The sequence below is a fragment of the Portunus trituberculatus genome, chromosome 9, assembly GCF_017591435.1.
Source record: "Portunus trituberculatus isolate SZX2019 chromosome 9, ASM1759143v1, whole genome shotgun sequence".
Taxonomy (NCBI): Eukaryota; Metazoa; Arthropoda; class Malacostraca; order Decapoda; family Portunidae; genus Portunus; species Portunus trituberculatus.
This window is the reverse complement of record NC_059263.1, coordinates 4632501-4645604: the sequence shown is the minus strand read 5'-3', so window position 1 is coordinate 4645604 and position 13104 is coordinate 4632501. Positions and strand designations below refer to the sequence as shown.

General features: G+C 46.1%; 1 protein-coding gene across 1 annotated transcript in view; it reads right to left on the bottom strand.

Moving 5' to 3' along the window:
- Positions 1-13104, bottom strand: part of LOC123501759 (1-phosphatidylinositol 4,5-bisphosphate phosphodiesterase epsilon-1-like) — an 83777-nt gene that overhangs the window by 9031 nt on the left and 61642 nt on the right. The window contains 17 exon segments of the mRNA XM_045250792.1: positions 162-268; positions 478-679; positions 787-847; positions 850-898; positions 1064-1493; positions 1938-2188; positions 2310-2441; positions 2668-2799; positions 2896-3028; positions 3278-3396; positions 3798-4007; positions 4469-4506; positions 4509-4666; positions 5106-5284; positions 5912-6155; positions 6534-6679; positions 8723-8976. Of these exon segments, the coding sequence (XP_045106727.1) occupies positions 162-268; positions 478-679; positions 787-847; positions 850-898; positions 1064-1493; positions 1938-2188; positions 2310-2441; positions 2668-2799; positions 2896-3028; positions 3278-3396; positions 3798-4007; positions 4469-4506; positions 4509-4666; positions 5106-5284; positions 5912-6155; positions 6534-6679; positions 8723-8976 (2845 nt within the window).

Genomic DNA, 13104 nt, shown 5'->3' with positions numbered 1-13104 from the left:
ATCTACAAACGGTAATTAAGGAAAAGGTTGAAGTCATAAAATACTAAATTAAAATTATATCTCTTTTACTTTTCTTGTTGTGTGATTTTTCTAGACTGACAGTATTGTTGTGCATTTATTTGTGAGCAAAGGTAGGCAAGGCAAGCAGTGAAGGCGCTCACCTGAAGGGAATCTTAGTGGTGAAGGTGTGGCCGTGGTAGATCATCGGGGAGCCATCATCGCCATCCCAGCAGTCCAGCTCGACGCAGCGGCACCCTGTCAGTAACACCTACGAGAAGGAAAAGAGAAAGCTACAGTAACTTCACTTCATCCTTCTAATCTCCCTATTTTCCTCGCTCTTCGATCATCACATTCATTCCTTCAAACATTTCCTTCCTATCTCACTATTTCTACTCTCCAACCACCACTCCTTAAAACTTCCTCTCACCCTCTTCCCTTCCTCACGCCACTGTCCTACCAGCAGCATTCACCCCTCACCTGGCTGTACAGCTCCACCGAGGACTCGCCCTTCAGCTGGTGTCCCGTCAGGTAGGTGTTGTGGGAGGAGGCGATGTAGTAGTTGGAGAGGGGCATGTTCATCTCATCCTCATCGGGTATCATTTTCTCATTCGGGAAGGCATAGTTGTCCTCGTCCATCATGAATCTTGCAAAGCCCTCGAATGACATGAGATCCTGCGTCCTGTGGGGCAGTAACAGAAGTAAAGGTTGTAGTAGTAGTAACAGTAATAGTAAAATCAGAAGTTGCATTAAGTTACATGGCCAAAGCAATCAATTAATCAGTCTCACCTAAGCGCTGGATCAGGTTCGTGTCTGTAGAGAAGGCTGCGCACCTCCTCCAGGTTGCGAGGTTCCCCTGTTGCTCCTCCAGGAACCGCCTCAGCTCTGCCAGCGTCACCACCTGCATGGGACAGATGCGTGAGGCAGAGGCAGAACGGAAGGAAGGCAACAATATTGGTAAGATAAAGGCAAAGGAAGGAAGAGGACGAATTTAAAGGTTAGGGAGGAGACAGACATGGGTGACAGGTCATGAAGAGTGTCCTACTAAGTAAAAGCGAGTGCTCACCTGACTCTTAGAGCTGTCCAGGCCAGCACAGTTGGTGACGATGCTGGCAGCAGCAACGGCATCAAAAATCTTCTTCTTGTGGCAATTGTTTCTGAAGACGAGGAGGTCAAGGGAAGTGTTCCGTGTCAACAGGCCCAGCGAAGGCTTAGCTAAGGGCGGATGCCTCTGGGCAGGGCTGGTTGGGGGCGAGGAGGGGCTGAGGCCGGGGTCATCCAGGGAACTGTCGGACAAGCTCTTACGTGTCACAGCAAGAGTCTTGAAAAGTTCTCGAAGGTCGTTCCTCGCACGCAGACTAAATGACTTGTACAGCACCACAAAGTCCGTGAAGTCCAGCTCCGCCGCCTGTGTGATGCTCTCACCCCGGAAGCCACGAGGTGCCACTGGCATGAACTCCCCACCGTTGCCCGTCCCGCTAGACCTGCTGCGCTCCCTGCGGGGAGGTGACCGTGAGCAGGCGGCCGTGGCGCAAAACGCTGCCTTTATGACATCTATGTATTACAACAAACACAAACATAAGGAACAAATGAGGGGAATACTACTTCAGTAAAATACCTTTCAAATACTGCAAGTAAATGATAGAAAGCAGTATACAAAAAAAAAAAAAAAAAAAAAAAAATAGAAGTGACGAAAAGGAAAGGAGAAAAGTACATGAATTTCAAAATATGACTCCATCTCAACACAAACACAATGCACAACACAATCAAATGAAATCAACAACCATAACAGTAGTAAGAATTTGTCTACAATCTATACAGTGAGCTGACGTACCCATGAAGTGAGACAGCCGAGATGAGACGCCAATACACACACACACACACACACACACACACACACTCTTTCTCTCCCTCTCACTCTTCCTCCTACCAACCTGTACCCAATAGCCTGCTGCAGGGGAGAGGGAAGACCCGTGGCAGGATCATAGGAGGGTCTGGGCACGGCGGGCGAGGGGAGGTGTGGCGTGGTGTGGGAGGCGATGAGATGCTCGGAGGCAGCATCACAGGAACGGGAGCGCGGCGGGGAGGGGTGGGTGGAGTGGGCGGGCGTGGGGAGGACCGTGCGACGACTAGTGTTGGAGAGGGCTGGGGAAGGCACCACTCGCATCTCCTCCATACATTTAGTTCCATCCTGAAGAAAGAGAGTGGGATGAGTATGTATGAGTATGTGAGTGTATGTTTTCTTCTTTCTTCCCTCTTTTTCTTTCTTCCTTCATACTACATGTTCCTTCATACCCCTGATCTTCTCTTACCTTGGAAACAGGGATGGTGGCTTGTGACTTTAGTTTCCTTAGCTTGGTGCTCCCCGACCCTCGTTTGGTGATGGGATCCTGCGGGGACATGCTTCCTGCCGTGGAGGTTCCCCAGTTCCTGCCGCCAAAGATCTGCAGAAGGGGATGAAGAGAATAACGAGAGGATCAGATACCTTAGATTTGAAAATGAATGCTATCCAACACTTTCACTGTGGAAACAAGGGGAACCCAACAACGTGAGTATGGAAAAAACGAGAAACACGACACGGCGTAGTGGATAAAAAAAAAAAGTGAATCAAACACTTTAAAACACTGGTTGAGTCCTGCTAGTGTTCTCTCTTCCCCAGCGGTCCCTTACCTTGATGGCCTCGGCTGGTTTGGGGCCGCTGCACGTCTCATACTCGAAGTACAGCTTGAGGTACTGTTCCTTGAGCCATGTGAGTCGCTTGTCACACACACTGGCCAGGCGACGCTGTGCCCGAACCAACACCTGCAGGACGGAAAAGTCAAGAAGAAATAAGAGAGGCGAATGAGTGTCATGATATGAAAATAAGGATACATTGATAAGTGAGGTAAGGACACACACCTGTAGTCCCTGACACCACAGCCTGGCCACAGAGGGCGGCGCCACCAGCACCATGATCCTGTTGTCAGCAAGGTTGGGGCCGTAGATGAGGGTGACGCAGTGCTCCTGGGGCTGAGACGCCTCCATAAGGTACCTGAGAAGCAAGGAAGGCGCTGGTCAGGAGTGGTGGTGCTTGAGGTGGATCAGCTGCGAAGGTTTGCTAGCGTATGAATGTTTAATTCCTTCACTATAATATGAAACAATTAACACTACGGGCAATGTATGGAATCTTTACAAGCATCTACAAGAAACAATAGGATTAAAAAGAACAGAACAGGCAGTGTATATCCTATCCAACATCTACACTTCCAAAAGACTGTGAAAGGTGAGAGGAATTTGTTACCTGCGAGCGACGGCGCCAAAATTAGCATCTCGCACTCCCGGCTCCACCTCCTTCAGGCAGGACACCTGGATGAAGCCCTCCTCAGGGACGCCGCCACTGACGTCAGGTGCCTCGGAGTACTGCAGGGGGAGAAATGATCAGTGGGAGGCTCCGAAGAACTGTCTGTCTCTGGCTAATGATGAGTGGTTTGTTTGTCTTTGGAGGGAAACTAGGGAAGCGCATCTGTCTGTCTTAGAAAACAGTCTGTCCGTTTTATTTGTCTAGTAAGGGGGAATATTTATCTTTCAATCTGTCTGTCTGTCTATCAGTCTGGGTAAGAGAATATTTGTCTGTCTGTCTATCTGTCTGTCTGGGTAAGGGAAAGCTTGTCTTTCTGTTCGTCTGGGTAAGGGAAAACTGTCTCTTTTATTTAACTTAAATGAAAAAAAGGCAAACATCTCAGCGAAGGGTAATAGCTAAACCCAAACCACACACACACACACACACACACACACACACACACACACACACACACACACACCATATGCAGCAGGCCGGGGGACACCACATCTTCAGGGTTGGTGCTGAGAACGTAGTCAGGCTGGGAGGAAGAGTGCCCTGCCTTCAGTGCTGACCAGGGCGGGCGACACCAGGTGAGGGTCCCGTTGCTCCTCTCCAGGCGCAGGTACACCAGACAGCTTCGGCCACTCTCTGGGTCCCAGTTAATCACCGTGGTGCCGTGGTGCAGGATCTGTCGGGGTAGGATGGTGAGTGGTGGCATGGTAGAGTAGATCTGAGGTCCGTATTCAGAAACGCTTTGCTCTCTCACAACGACTATCTTCCAAGGCCACAGAGATGACTGACGGGGTTTTCAAGAGTGTTTCTCCAGTTAATAATGTAGGAATCTTGTCACTCTGTCTCTAGAACCGTAAAATCACCTTAAAATACGTTCTTCTCTCTCACCACGACAATTTTCCAAGGTCACAAAAATGATTAGCGGGGTTTCCAAGAGTATTTCTCTAGTTAATAATGCACAAATCTTGTCACTCTGCCTCTAGAACCATAAAAAACACCTTAAAAACTAGTATAAACTTAAATAAAGCCTTTCAAATAGTGGAGGTGAAGCATAGAAGTGTTTGAGAATACGAACCTGACCTTCACAATTAAATATCACGCTTCCAGACTCTCCCCAGCCCGTCCAGCACTACTAACCTGCAGAGTGTGAAGGTCGAGCCCCACGGTGGACCTGTGTAGGGGATGAGGGTGACACCGTGGTCGTGGGTGAGTGGCTGTACTGGGTGGTAGTCCTCCAGCTCGCCATCACCATCGCTGTCCATGCCCCCTACACCACCAGCACCACCGCCACTGCTCACTACGCTGCCGCCAGACCCGCCCACGTCCCCTCCGCCGCTGTTGGTGGTGTTATTGTGGTTATTATTTTTGGAAGGAGAATTTACCACTCCACACGCATACCTATTGAACCTCCATCCTTCATTCCACTTGTACACCTTCCACCTGTCATACATTCACTCCACCAACACTTTCCCTTCCCATAGGTCTGAAATTATTTACATTTGCTTAAGGGATAATAAAAATACGTCAAATGTTCCCACCTAATACACAGCCCCTCCACCCCTCCCTTCCACCTAACACAGCCCCTCCACCCTTCCCTTCCACCTAACACAGCCCCTCCATCCCCATTCCACCTAACACAGCCCCTCCACCTAACACGGACTCTCCATCCCTCCCTTCCACCTAACACAGCCCCTCCACACCCCCTTCCACCTAACACAGCCTCTCCACCCCTCCCTTCCACCTAACACGGACTTTTCACCGCCCTCCACTGTACCTGAGGGAGTCCTTGATCATGGTGTGGGCGAGGTGGTTGGAGCGCGCCACGTAGTGTTGGTGGAAGGTGGCCAGTCGCTCCACCACCTGCTGTGCCTCGTAGATCTTGGCCATGTTGATGAGTCCACCTGGGCCAATCCGCGTGAAGAAGCCGTCCTCGCCACAGTAGTCGGAGATAAACTGACGGTGGAAGAAGAGTGTTAGATGGTGCTGTGGTCTGCTGAGTGTCACGTTTTGATTCATATACAGTAATGCTCTAAATGTTTCCCCGTTTTCGCTGTCTGATTTTGATTCATTAACGCCTTCTGTGCTGAGACGAATTCCTACCATGAGTTTTGGGTGTGATTAGACGGTTTTATTTGCATTATGGAGGTCAAAAGATTAGTGGTCAGAGTCTTTGCTATTTCAATCCCCACATATGTTTCTGAAGCAGTGTAAAATCACCAAATATTAACCAGAATGAATATGAAAACGCTACACGGTACTGAAGAGGTTAAAGGAACATTTTACACACTCCCTCTGTTCCCTTTCCTTCCTTCCTTTCTTTCATCTGTTTCTATAACCATTCCTTCTATTGACTTTCTTGTTCCTCTCTTCCTGTCTTCACATTTTCCATTCCTTCCCTTCCTTGAGAACCGAGATGAACAAAGGGAAGGATGTGTTAACGTCTACACACACACAAAGGACAAAATATCAAAAGCATAACTAGTTCCAATGAAAATATTAGATAAGGACACAGAAATAGAGATACGAAGACACACACACACACACACACACACACACACACACACACACACACACACACACCTCCACCTCCTGCCCATCTTCAGCCAGCACCACGAGGGAAGGAGTTCCCTGAAGAATCCTGGTGAGGTCACGCAGGAAGGAACCGAAGAAGGGCACCACTCTAGTCTCGGGCATCATGAGGGCGCGGTCCAGGGCGGCCTCGTAGTGAGTCCGCCCCTCCCCCAGCAGTGCCGCCGTCAGGAAGTCTAGCACCGGCAGCTGTTCGTTCTCCAGACTCAACCAAAAGGGCTTCAGCTTCTCCGACCTGAAGGAGGAGGTGAAGGTGAAAAGTAGATGTTATAATTTGGGGGGAGTGTTCTCATTAGATTAATTTGTGTGTGAGTCATAAGAGTGTTGAAAGGAGGAGGAGGAGGAGGAGGAGGAGGAGGAGGAGGAGGAGGAGGAGGAGGAGGAGGAGGAGGAGGAGGAGGAGGAGGAGGAGGAGAAAGGAGGAGGAGGAGGAGGAGTAGCAGGAGGAGAAACAGAAGACGTAAGAGAGAAGACAAAAAGAAGAAAAAGAAGAAGTGAAATATTTGAGGACGTTCTTATTAAAATTCCACAAAAAAGAAGATTAAACTCGCGTGTGTGTGTGTGTGTGTGTGTGTGTGTGTGTGTGTGTGTGTGTGTGTGTTCAGTCCCATACTTGAGTCCCGTGATGATCTCCATGGCTCCGTTGAAGTTGGCCATATTCCAACAGGACAGGGCCACACGCAGGATGCAGGACAGCACGGCCTTCCTGTCCTCGTGGGTAGGCTGAGACACTATCACGTGGGTTATCCATGACGACACCTGCGAGGAATGGAGGAGGGGCGTGAGGGGCGGAAGGAGACCGGGAGTGGGCAGGAGGTAATGGGTGAGGGATTAGTTAAGGGGCGTGAGAGGGTGGAAGGAGGCCGGGAGGGGGCAGGAGGTAATGGGTGGCGTTAGTTATGAGGGTAGCAACACCTGAGGAATGCTCACAACACCTGTGCTCTTATTTAGTATCAATTTTGAGGTGGTTTGTCTAAATTTTATCGTGGTTTTTTTTCTCATGGTACTTCGCTTCTGTTTTCTTTTGTTTTCTATTTAATTCATTAATTTACCTTTATTTTTTGAGAAGGGAGAGTTTGCCGTACACCTGCCTTGCCTTTCACCACGTACAAGTCTCTTCACGATATCTAATGGAAGAGCAGTACCCTATTGTCTTACATAGGCCCATATTCTGAAACACTTCCGCGCCTCACAGCACCTTCACTATTTTCAAAAGGCTCTAGTTGAAGTGACACGGGTTTTTAAGGGTGTTTCTGTAATTCTAGTGTCGTGTTAACAAGCTTTCTGCATTACAACAGGACAAATACTCTTCTTAAAGGTTCTATTTGAAGTGACACAGGTTTTAAGGATGTTTCTGTAATTCTAGCGACATGTTCACAAGTTTTCTACATAATCAAGAAGACAAATACTCTTTAGAACACAGCTAATCGTCTCTGTGGTCTTTGGTAATGGTCGCGGTGAGAGAGAGAAGCGTTTCTAAATATGGCACATATTCTTATATATCTAACTCTCATATTTCCCCAGTGTTCTTAAACCCTTGAGTACCATGACGCTTTTCCAAATTCATTCTGCTCATTATTTAGTGATTTTTTACAACTTCAGAAACTCATGTTGGGGATTAAGATAGTGAAGACCGTGGCCATTGATCTTCTGCCCTCCATAAACCCTTCCTAATGTCACTAAAATGGTCTAATCGTACACAAAACGCATGGTAAAAAAGTGTACCAGTACTGAAGGGGTTAAGTTATTCATCCTCTTCTCGTGTCGTGTTCATCCTATCATCCTTTCTGCATCACTTACATCCTCCCTGTGTGTGTGTGTGTGTGTGTGTGTGTGTGTGTGTGTGTGTGTGTGTGTGTGTGTGTGTGTGTGTGTGTCACCATGACTCTCCCTATGACTCACTAGTGAATTATGGGATGTAAAAGTTTGCCTGTCTCCTGATCCGTGTTATCATTTGAAAGACGCACCTAATTCTGCATCTCCTTAGCCACTCCACCTCAAATTACGTAATGACTCATGAGATTCCGGCTTACATTTGCTCACCGACTAATCTTAGCACACACACACACACACACACACACACACACACACACACACACACACACACACACACACAAAAGAAAAAAAATAGAAAAAGAAAAAGGAAGAGAAAAAGAAATAGGAGGAAGAAAGAAGAAAAAGAGATAAATAGGAGGAGGAGGAGGAGGAGGAGGAGGAGGAGGAGGAGGAGGAGGAGGAGGAGGAGGAGGAGGAGGAGGAGGAGGAGGAGGAGGAAGCACACACACACACACACACACACACACACACACACACACACACACACACACACACACACACACACACACACACACACCAAGCTATACTGAATATCATACAAACTAAATATGAACTTGCAAATGTTATGCTATGAGGTTTGCTTGTTGTTATTATTGTAGTTGCTGTTGTTGTTGTTTTCTTTTGTATGAGCACAGGAATGGAGAAATGAATAAACACAAAGATCTCTCTCTCTCTCTCTCTCTCTCTCTTTGTCATTGATTTCTTTTCTAACACTCTCGCCACGCTTATCTAATCAACTCACTGTAATTACTGTTAAGGCTTATCAGCTGTTTATCTTGTCACACTTACCAATAAGCTTACTGTTCCAAGCCTTCTCTCTCTCTTTCTCTCTCTCTCTCTCTCTCTCTCTCTCTCTCTCTCTCTCTCTCGATTCCTCACAAAATCCTCCCCTTCTCTCATACAAGTTTAATCATCCGTCTCATTTCAACCCAACACACACACACACACACACACAGACAGCCTCACCTCCTTGAAGCGTTTGGTCAGGTGAGCGACGGTCTGGGTGTAGCTCGGGGGCTGGGCGTGGCGGGGCGGTCGGAGGTCACTGGTCACGTGTCTGATGTAGGCAATGGGCGGGACACGGTAATACAAATCGTACTCCACCTCCGTCAGTTTAAGCGCCACTTCTTCGGGAAAATGGAGGAGTTTCTGCAGGCCCTCCAGCTCCTCAGAGTACAGCATGTCGAGGCCAGACCCAGGGCGCCCCGTGAGCTCCCCTGCTGCGGGAGGAGAGGGGTGAGGTGAGTGTGAAGGGAGGAACATGATAGAGGTGATGAATGTTTGGTCTCCGCGAGGCTGTTTGAGATAAGCTGGTCTGACTGCTCCGAAGTGATGTGTAGAGGAAACGTGGAGGAGGAGGATAGAAGGAGGAGGAGGAGGAGGAGGTAGAAGAGGAGGAGGAGGAGGAGGAGGAGGAGGAGGAGGAGGAGGAATGAAGAAGAGGAAAAGAGACGTATTATGTGTAGTTTTGTGACTTCCCAATCATCTCTCTCTCTCTCTCTCTCTCTCTCTCTCTCTCTCACCTGCCCGCCCTTGGCCCGGTAGCCCCACACACCTGTCTTAACGTCACTGGCACCGCTCCACACCCCTGCATTCTCCCCCCTCACCCCTTCACCCAGAACTCCACCCCAGCACTCCCGTCATGTTATTCCTGCCTGCCGCTCCCTCGCAACACTCCCCAACTCCCCACTACCCCCCACTCTTCCTGACACCTGGACAACCTACATACACCTGCTGATGGCTAAATATAAAGTAATGCCTCACCTTGAATGATTTGTCACATGGGTTCTTAAGAGGACTGTTGGGTAGGATGGCTTTCTTCTAGTCTACACATATAACAGCCGTTTCTGCAAGCTATACTCTTCCACACACACTGCCATTCTCTGTCGGTTTTACTAATCTCACCATCCTTTTATTAGTCTCACCATTCTAAACTTGCGTATTTCCTTACCTACCTGTGTATTCATTTCAACACGCTTCTCTTTCACACACCTTTGTCATTCTACGCAGCTTTTATTAGTCTCACCATTCTAAACTTGTGTGTACTAATTTCAACAGCCTTGTCTTTCACACACCTTTGCCCTTTTATACACCTTTTTACTAGTCTCACCATTCCTAACCCGCTTATTTTTTTTCCCTATCTGTATATTAATTAATGTCAGCACCTCTCTCTACTTTACTTTCTACACATCTTTTACATCTGCTATCCTTTCTACACACCTGGTTTCTACTACTCCCACCATTCTACACCAGCTTATTATGCCAAGCTGTCTTAAAATGCCCTCAAAATATGCCAAACTGCTTTAAATGCCCTCAAAGCATGACAAACTGTCTTAAAATGCCCTCACAACATAATCATCTGTCTTAAAAATGCCCTCAAAATATGCCAAACTGTTTTAAATGCCTTCAAAGCATGACAAATTGTCTTAAAATGCCCTCACAACATAATCATCTGTCTTAAAGATGCCCTCAAAACATGCTAATCTTTCTTAAAAATTCCCTCAAAACATGGCAGATTGTACAGCCTCTCAAATCTGCTTATTGCCTTCCCTACCTGTATCCTAATCTCAAAACCCTTCTCTTCCACACTTGCTTTCCTTTCTACACACCTTATACTAGTCACACCATCCTACACCTCGCTTCCCTACATACCTGAGTACTGATCCTAACACCAGCTTCGCCCCTAACTCTACATATGCACCCCTTCACCTGACAAGACGCAGATTAGCAGTATTTGCTCATCATTTACAAGCCACACACCTGTTGTCACTATTCCGGGAAGGGACTACACCACCTGTTGGCTCGTGTGCATGTGTGTCATGTAGCATACCTTCACCTTGGTGCCTTACAGGTGTTAGTGGCAGTCTGTTTCCTCTCTCTCTCTCTCTCTCTCTCTCTCTCTCTCTCTCTCTCATGCACCTGCGATTAACTTTACCTACATAATCTAGTAAATTCCTCCTCCTCCTCCTCCTCCTCCTTTTCCTTTTGCTCCTCCTCCTCCTCCACCTCCTCCTCCTCCTCCTCCTCCTCCACAAGTCATTTCCTTCCTTGCAATTAAATGATGTGATTATTTTAACTTCGTGAAAAAAAGAGGGGAAAATGAATAAATTGGAAGAAAAAAAATACCACAACCCACTCTCCACCAAAAAAAAAAAAACGAGTAAAAAATAAAGATAAAATATACAGATGAGGAAATAAATAGATGGATAGATAAAAGGATGTCATTTTTTTCCCTCTCTCTCCTGATAGATGGAAAATAAGGGATAAATTTAAGAAACACAAATGAGACGGGAAAAAGAGAGGAAAAGTGTTGAAAAAGGAGAAAAAAGGAAATAAATTCAAAATAAGAGAGAAAAAGAAAGGAAAAATGTAAGAGAAAGGGGAAAAAGAAAGGAAACAAGAACGTGCTATACAATAAATTCAAGAAACATAAATGAGGCAGAAAAAAGAGGAAAAGTGTAAAAAAAAGAGGAAAAGAAACTGGAAAAAGAGGAAAAGTGTTAAAAAAAGGAAAAAAAAACCAGGAAAAGTAAAAAACAAGAAAAATGGAAAAAGAGGAAAAGTGTAAAAAGAGGAAAAAACAGGAAAAACAGGAAGTGTAAAAAGAGGAAAAAAGAAAAAAAAACAGGAAAAAAGTGAGGAAAAGTGTAAAAGAAGAGAAAAAAAACAGGAAAAAGAAAGGAAAAGTGTAAAAAAGTGGAAGAAAAGGAAAAATAAACAGGGAAAAGAGAGAAAAAGAATAAGAAAAGAAAAAAAAAAAATCTAGAAATAGAGAAAAGGTGGAAAAAAGGAAAAAAGAGAAAAAAAAACATGCTATACTCGTAAAGCGGCATCAGTGGTAGTGGCAGTAGCGGTAGTGGCAGTGGTGGCGTTGGTGGTGGTGGTGGTGGTGGCAGTGAAGAAAGGCAAGAGGCACTGAATCGATAGTGAAGGAGTTTAAATGAGACGCACCTCGCCTCTAATGGCACTATTTCACTTGTAATGACCGTGACGCGGCCCTAACCAGCATAACTCAATCGCGCCAAGTTAGTTAGGTCAGGTCAGGTCTCCGCCAAACACAATCACTCACCCTTATTGAATGGTAACGCTGAAGGGGGAAATTTACGGCGGCACTCTCATACACCCTACTGACGGAGGAGGTGAAGGAATGAGATCACCTGATAATCTGAATGCTTGTAGTTTTCTTAAAGACCCGTACAACTTCAAAAATGCTTCAGGACAAATATGCTGTAATTTTGAAAGGTATTTTGAGGTACTGACGAAGGGAGTCAACGAGGAAACAGCAACAACGCTTCGCCAGTGACAAGAGTGAATATTGAGCGCAAACATTTCAGGACGAGCTAATTCTTTTTTTTTTTATCTTTTAGGGAACTGGCATTCAAGTGGGCGTCTTCTTCTTCTTCTTCTTCTTCTTCTTCTTTTATCTTTTGCTCCCCTTGGCCTGCTTCCCCTCTTGCATAAAAAAAAGTTCACTGGTTCACATATTCCCCCAAAAATAAAAAGGAGCTGGTTCACTGGTTCATTGGTTCACGTGTTCTGGTTCACATCTTTCCAAAAATAAAAAAGAGCCGGTTCACTGGGATCTTGCATAAAAAAAGGAGTTGGTTCACTGGTTCATTGGTTCACGTATACTGGTTCACATCTTCCCAAAAAAATATAAAAAAGAGCCGGTTCACTGGGATCTTGCATAAAAAAAAGGAGTTGGTTTACTGGTTCATTGGTATGCTGGTTCACATCTTCCCAAAAAATATAAAAAAGAGCCGGTTCACTGGGATCTTGCATAAAAAAAGGAGTTGGTTCACTGGTTCATTGGTTCACGTATACTGGTTCACATCTCCCCCCAAAAAAATAAAAAGGAGCTGGTTCACCGGTTCACATCTGCATTCTTGCATAAAAAAAAGGAGTTGGTTCACAGGTTCATTGGTTCACTGGTTCATATTCCCTCATTAGCACCGTCCACTCTACTCCAGCAAAGTAACGCGCGTCCTATCGCCATCAGCAAGTAAATGGCTTGATTAGCGCAGGTGAGCACCGTTTAGTAACTACCTGCAGGTGGCTTTTAATTAACTCATACGTCATAGGTAGCTCAGGTGATGGCCCTTGTTAAGATAATGCCAATCTATTCATTACCTTATTGTTACATATTACTGCTTCTTCCCCCTCCTCTCTCTCTCTCTCTCTCTCTCTCTCTCTCTCTCTCTTTAGTTACTGCATCCCTTTATTCATCCTATATATCTATTATCCCATCCGCTCTCTCTCTCTCTCTCTCTCTCTCTCTCTTGTTAGTATACAGGTGACACGCGCAAACCTTCACCTTGATGTTATACACCTCTCTCTCTCTCTCTCTC